The sequence below is a fragment of the Myxocyprinus asiaticus genome, chromosome 28 (genome assembly GCF_019703515.2).
Source record: "Myxocyprinus asiaticus isolate MX2 ecotype Aquarium Trade chromosome 28, UBuf_Myxa_2, whole genome shotgun sequence".
Taxonomy (NCBI): Eukaryota; Metazoa; Chordata; class Actinopteri; order Cypriniformes; family Catostomidae; genus Myxocyprinus; species Myxocyprinus asiaticus.
Genome location: NC_059371.1, coordinates 34,874,532 through 34,881,880, shown reverse-complemented (window position 1 = coordinate 34,881,880; position 7,349 = coordinate 34,874,532). Strand labels below are relative to the sequence as shown.

Genomic DNA, 7,349 nt, shown 5'->3' with positions numbered 1-7,349 from the left:
CCTGCGCGCATTGTTTTAGCAGCCGATTCGCAAAAGGAATTATGCAAATAGGGTAACAGCGCAAACACACCAAAAAGATCTGTGCGTAACGCAAACTGCACGCTGCAATTCTGCATCTTTCAGGTCGATTCTAAGTGCCAGGTTTTGGAGGATCAGTACCAGTATTACTAGACTAGAAAAGCATCGCTCTGTGACTACGATACACGCACCCAAATTGGCTCTTTACAATGCCGAAAAAGCGCTTGACTACATTGTGCATCTGGATATGTCCCAATTATAATGCTCTTCTCCTTGATTTGGTCATCATTTGATGAAGTACTGTTGCCAAGATCACTAGAAAATGTGTACAGATGTATCTGTTAAGCAAAATTATGTTTACCACCTGCTTTCCGCCAGCATTAATAGCGCAATGTTAATTGTGTCAGACAAATACTGTAGCTTCAACTTTTGTGAATAAGTCGCAATATATAATACTTAATACTTTACTTAAAACACACATTAAAAGCCAATATACACATCCAAAATGAAACCAGACAGAGTCTGACATGTTGCATTGAGCTTCCTGGGTCTATGAAGGACAACCTACATCAGAAATAGATGTGGTATTGCACTGCAGAAGATGTCCACTCTCCAAATACGTCACTGTTACAAAAGCACTTTCCCATTGGTCCTTTGACAACAGTAAATTAACATCTGGAATTATGATTCCATTTAGGTGCCTCCAAATAATGCTGAAGGACTGGTTACATGATGATGATTGGTTGTTTGACAGAAAAGGGGGCTGTCTTTGTTTGCTTTACAGAGGGAAAACCAAAAAGCCAGAAAAAGTGGAGTATTGCCAGCCGCCTACCAGGTTCCCCTTCTCTAGTTTCAGATAAACCTTGTCTTCTTTGTTCAGATGGAGAAGAACCCCATTGGTGGCCGCCTCACGCGTGACATCTTTGTCGCCGGCAAAGGCAGAGATGACTGGTTTTCCATTTAGCATTAAATTCACCTGGAGCACAGAGGGGAAAAAATCAATACAGACATCTCAGAAACAAAGCGAATGTGGCAGGACTTATTCAATGCCAGGAAACATGATACATTTCATCAGTTCACTACTATGATGGCCACAGTTAGAGAAAATATATATTCTCGCAATTTTTTATATTATCTGGTTCATTCCTACTGTGCAGTATATTTTCATGTCCGCCATCATAGGTGTCTACATTATTGGGGAAAATATTAAACTTTTTATCAGTTAGTTTTGTTTTTTATCACAGTATCACAATTTTGTGAATATAAGTGTGAAATAATTTCACAACTTTGGTTTGAGCAGATATTGTAATTTTTGTCATGTTGCAGGTGCTATGCATTAAATTCTAAAATGAAAAACATGCCATTTATTAAGACGGTTTTTCTTCATGTTTTACTTAATTTATATTTTTTATATGTAGGTCCTCAGTCAGTGTTCGGTAAGTCACTCAAAAACAAGTAATCCACTAGAAATAACGAATTACTTTTTTAAATTACAATCAGATCACTTTAAAGATTGATTAATTTAAAAAGTTTTCATGTTACAAGTTATCTTACTTTTAAGTTACTTTCTAAAACTACTTTTCTACTCAGCAAAAACAAAATAATGTCTATATTTCCTCCTTTATTGTGACATACTTCAGATGTCACAGAAAAGCAAACAGATATACATATATAGATAACATATGAATTCATATTTAAAATGTTTTATAAATAAATAATATTATTTTAGAAATATGTGTAGCCCAAGTAATGTACTTAAAAGTAATTATCATAATTGAATGTCAGTAACTGCAATCTGATTACAAGAAATTAAAATGTGTTTAATGTGTTACACTACTTTTCCCACTAAAAGTAATGATGTATTACGAAATATTATAACTGGTTACAAAAATTAATGAGAATATACAGCTGACATAAGGTTTGTTACAAAGCATTATGAATGCCTTATAAGAAATTATGAATACATTTAAAGTGCATTATTTACACAGGCTTCAATTAAAGTTTTACCAAATATTTAATAATGTCTGTCTCTGTGTTCACTTGGAAACTCAAATATGATATTAAAATTAAAGGTGATTTAATATTTATTTTAATCTGTTTGTGTGAGAGATATTCTTTGCTCACTTGTATAGTCTGGCTCTGGTACACTTTAATAACGTGGAAGTTAAAATTGTAGATTCCTTTCCGAGGGCACAGAAAGACGGATTCCAGTGTGAAATAGTTTCCTATGTTGACAAGAACCTGCAAAAAGGTATTTGAGAGGCATCAAAAGTGAAAAATCCTTCAACAAATGCCATTACAATGAAACAACCTAACCAGACTGTACAATTATTTGTTCTGCGAAATATTTGTAATGCTAACAACTTGAAAAGAAAGACCTTGAAAAATGCCAGTGCTGGAATTAGAATAGGCAATTGGAATGAAATATGCATGCACCCATGCAGACATTTGGACTTTTCAACATAAGTTCTCAGCAGAAGGCAATATAATATTGAGGATTTCCTACCATTGTCCTGAATGTTCATTCTCATGGTCGTGATGACCATGATTTAATCTTGTGAATCTTAATGTATTTATACAGTAATCACAATCATGGTTAGTAGTGTTATATTAATTGTTGATTCTCTCAGAGCCATTTATATTTATGCATACATTTATGCACTGATGTTTTTCTCCAAAGTGACAAGGTACATTTTTATCCAACATGATCACACTGGAAATTGACATGTAGCTTCCGAATGTTCATGTACCCTGAAATCGACCCCATACTGCTGAATTGTACATATTTGCATGAATTCAAATGTGGGCAGTGATTTGAATTTTGGTAAGCACATACTTATATTAGCTGAAGACGTACTGTTGATAAATTCAGTCTGTTTTTCAGACTATTGGCTCTGTTTTTGAGAGTTTGCAATGCACAGTGCTTAGCTCAACGACCATGCGCTGCGTCTTATCCAATTTTCATGAGAGCGCTAATTCTAAGCACAATTTTCGTCTCAGCGCAAAACGTAAGTGGGTGTGGGTGGGAGTGTTTGCGCTATGTATGCACACAAACTGTGGTTGTATTTTATGTTACTCAAGTACCACAAAGCCCAATTTGCTATTTTCAGGAAAAAATTGGTCATTGTGCTAAGACGTCTGTTTACAGCGCAAAGTCTAAATTCAGTTCCCGCATTTGCAGTTTGGAGATTCCACCAGCAGGTGGTAATAAATTTAATTTCAAAACTCTAAAAATACAGTGGAACATCAAATTAAGTCCCTGACAATCACTGTTGTAGCTGTTGTGGACTATATAATAGGACGCAGACAGTGCAGTTACCGTAGAAGAACTTCCAAATTAAATTGCACTTGACCCAGCCCATTAGCGCTTTTTGCATACAATTTATCCAAACCCATTTGTGCCTAGACTTATCACATGCTTGCACAAAAATACTAAAACTTCATGGTCATGCCCAATGACTTTGTGCTTATGACGCAAACAAAAGTGTCATGCCCATTCAAAGTGTCATGCACCCTCATATTTTTGAGTCAAGTGTATTTTGATGGCTGGAAATTCAATTTTTTAAGCACTGTGGCAGAAATTGCCCATTCAAGTGTCAAAACTTTGTTAGATACAGTCTAGTTGCACCTTACGTGGATAACGCAGATAACTTTCTATATATATATATATATATATATATATATATATATATATATATATATATATATATATATATATATATATATATATATAGAGAGAGAGAGAGAGAGGCACACACTATATATATATATTTATATACAGTACATTGTATAGAGTATATTAATATACATGCACACAGTATACCCAGGTCTGCTTGCATTCTATATAGCAACTATACCACTACACTAGCATGTCTCTACTAAGTTTTTAAAAAACTGTTTTTTGTTGTTTAATAAATAAATAAATAAATGGGGCCATGACGCCCCTGGTCACAAATATTTTGTTGATGTATGATTATTTATGGAACGCATCACCTTTTGCGTCTTTCCACGGAAGTAAAAAAAGTCACACCGGTTTGGAAAAACGTGAGAGTCAGTAAATGATGACATAGTTTCCATTTTTTGCTGAACTACCCCTTTAAAAGATTCAAAAGACAAATACTAGCTGTGATAATGCACAAGAATTACTCAGCATCGCAAACACTAAAAGACTTGGTTGATCCACAAAGCTCTTGGTACTGTCAAAGCAGGGCAGAATCTCTCTCTTGCTGTCCATAAGCTGTGAGTAACCTTTCCCTGTGGCGTACCCAGAGCGAGAGTCAGGCCTGGCTGGCTGATTGGATGATGTTATGTGTGTCAAAGTATAGTAGAGCTCTGGGCCTGAGAGCAGCTGGCCAGTCTGTGCACATTTTTTATCTTATTTTTTACTTTTCCTGCAGCCAAAGCAATGAGAGGAGAATAATGACTCCTCGAGGGCAAACTGTACATAACTTCCTGTATATATCAGCAAGAAATTAATTTAGCTTAAACTCTCTGGTAAAATCTATTGCAGTTAAAGTACTAATTCACTCAATTTTAACTCTGTCATTATTTACCAACCCCGTGTCGTTCCAAACCTGTTCGCTGTTAATTTTTGAAGAATCGTCACACAGTTCTTTCCATTCAACAACCGCTTAGTGACCATGTCTGACACCAAAAAGGACAAACAAATAAACTCCATATGGCTTCATATGGCTTCTGAAGTCTTCAAATATAGTGCATGAGTCATATGGACCACTGTTACAGTGCTTTCTTATTCTTTTTGAAGTTTAAAGGAATAGTTCACCCAAAAAATTACAAACTCTCTCATTCATGCCATCCAAGATGTGTATGACTTTCTTTCTTCTGCAGAAGACAAAGATTCTCAGTCTTGTAGGTCCATAGAATGCAAGTGAATGGTGATCAATATTTTAAAGCTCCAAAAAGCACATAAAGGCAGCATAAATGTAATCCATATGACTCCAGTGGTTTAATCCATGTCTTCAGAAGTGATCTAATTGTTTTTGAGTGAGAACAGACAAAATGTGACTGCTTTTTCACTGTACATCTTGCCATTGATGTCTCTAAGCACGATCATGATTTCAAGCTTGATTAATTGAATTGAATCTTTATTGTCCACCCTCATTGAAATTTGTCTTTGACACCCCTCACGGTGAAATAACATACAAGACAATACGAAAACATGCAAACATTCACACTCAGTACTCTGCCTTATGCCACCATATTAAAAATAAAATAAGATTCAGTATACCAAATACATTAAAAACACACAAAATAGTTACACCTCCTAGCGCCATCTTGCGCTCTGCGCATGCGTCAAGCACAAAGAGGCATAATCGAGCTTGAAATCATGATCACCAATGAGACTGCTGATGTCAAGGTTTATAGTGAAAAATCCGTTGTTTTTTGTTTTTGTTTTTAGTTGTTGTTTGGTCTGCTCTTACCCAAAACATTTTTTGCGAGACAAACTTGCAAGACAAACTAAGCAAAGAGTGTGTTGGTGTGATTTTGAATTTAATCTAATAAGCAAAGACTTCAGAAAAAAAGAAAAAAAAAGAAAAAAGAAATAAATTATATATATATATATATATATATGTTTTATGTTATACGTAAAAGCATTGTTATATGTTAGGTGAACAGTATTACAATACATTAGAAAAACAATAACAATATGAAATGCTCCAAATAATTATGACAAAGTCCTTATTTAATTACACTGTAATGTGAAAGTAAAGTTTGACACAAAAACCCTTCAGCTGGTCCGCATTTTTGCAAGTTAAAACTCACAAAATCTTAATAGAGCATGCAACATGCACTAATGTTCATTATATGCATGCATCTACATTTAATAATTATATAAATAATGCAAGTACAATGTAATATTAAAATTAATGTAAAGTGTCACTCTAGTACTACTAGTACAACTTTGGCAAGAAAAAAACTATCCCAAAGCAAATAAATAAATAAATAACCAAAAATCCCAAATCTTAATATAGCATTTAACGTGCTGTCTATAATATCCATATATCTAAATATAGGCCTACTAATTATATAAGTTATGCAATTACACTGGAACATGAACATTAATGTAAATTTTGACAAAACTTTGAAGATAAAGGTTTCACTTAATAGTGTGCAAGTAAAAACCCTTTTATGTAAACAAAATTATTACATATTATTTCCCCTTATTTGGGCATGAAAATCAAGCTTACCTGGTCGAAATATATGATCCTCGTTTTATTGCTCATCTCCGAGGGTTCGTGGTTGTTGCTCCGCACCGCGGAGAAAGCCACTTTGGAGTTGGCGGCGCGCACGGAGATGCCGAGCGGCGAAGACGAGCTCTTCCAGTCGGCGGGGTTCGAGTCACACACCACTAGACATTTCCCCTCCAGGACGATGGGTTCCGTGTCATTCTGAGCCAAAGCGAGCTCGCACATGATGGCCACGCAGAATAAAAGAGCCGTGCAATCGACACGCACCTTATTAAAAGGCGTTATTAATACCATGATGAAAGATTTCCAATGTATCCAAAATCCAAACGACTCAGCAGGTCCCGTCACTTCGCTTCTGCGTTCGATTCGTTTCCGGCAAACATCCGTCCGATTTACAAATCACTAAATACTGCGTGTTAGTGGATGCGCCAACGTCATGCCAATAGTCATTTTTCTACGTATTTATCTTATTTTCCTGTGTTTTAGTGATGCTGGGGATTTAAACTCCAGAATATGGGACGCGACGCGATGTAGAGAGCTTTGGGAAGATGCAGGTTATCCGTAGGTTCCTGTCGACTCCGCGCGTAAAATCCGTTCAGTGATGCGCCAGAGCGCACAAAGTTAACCGCAATACCTGCGCAATGACGACCACCTCTTGTCCATATCAGTTTTACAGGGCAAAACTAAAAAAATGACCTTAATAATATGACTCCCTTTCGAGCAAATGTAGATCTTCCTCTCCCTCTCGTCTAAAGCGCACTTCTAAAAGAGCGCACACACCTTCAGTGTGTGATTATTGAATCATGATCTCATGTTTATTAACAAAAGTAAAGGGGTCAACGATGTGTCACTCATTTTTTTTGTCCTGAAATGCAATTCACATAAAATAACAACTTTGATTAACGTGTGTAAGCCATTTTAATATAAATTAATACAATAATTCTCATGATTTGATCTGAAAATTCTCGAGAAAATAAGTTTTGGAATAATCTTTTATGATTACTTCAAAACAAGCAATGGAAATGTAGTTATCAATGTAGTTAATAATATATATATATATATATATATATATATATATATATATATATATATATATATATATATATATATATAATACTTAAG

At 35.2% G+C, this 7,349-nt stretch overlaps 1 protein-coding gene across 1 annotated transcript; it reads right to left on the bottom strand.

Moving 5' to 3' along the window:
- Nucleotides 1–796: 796 nt before the first annotated feature.
- Nucleotides 797–6,521, bottom strand: LOC127418835 (cerebellin-4-like). Its single transcript, XM_051659689.1, has 3 exons — nucleotides 6,228–6,521; nucleotides 2,143–2,259; nucleotides 797–994 (listed from the first exon to the last, which is right to left on the bottom strand). The coding sequence occupies exons 1-3, from the start codon at nucleotides 6,519–6,521 to the stop codon at nucleotides 797–799; spliced, it is 609 nt and encodes a 202-aa protein (XP_051515649.1).
- Between the last annotated feature and the right edge of the window lie 828 nt (nucleotides 6,522–7,349).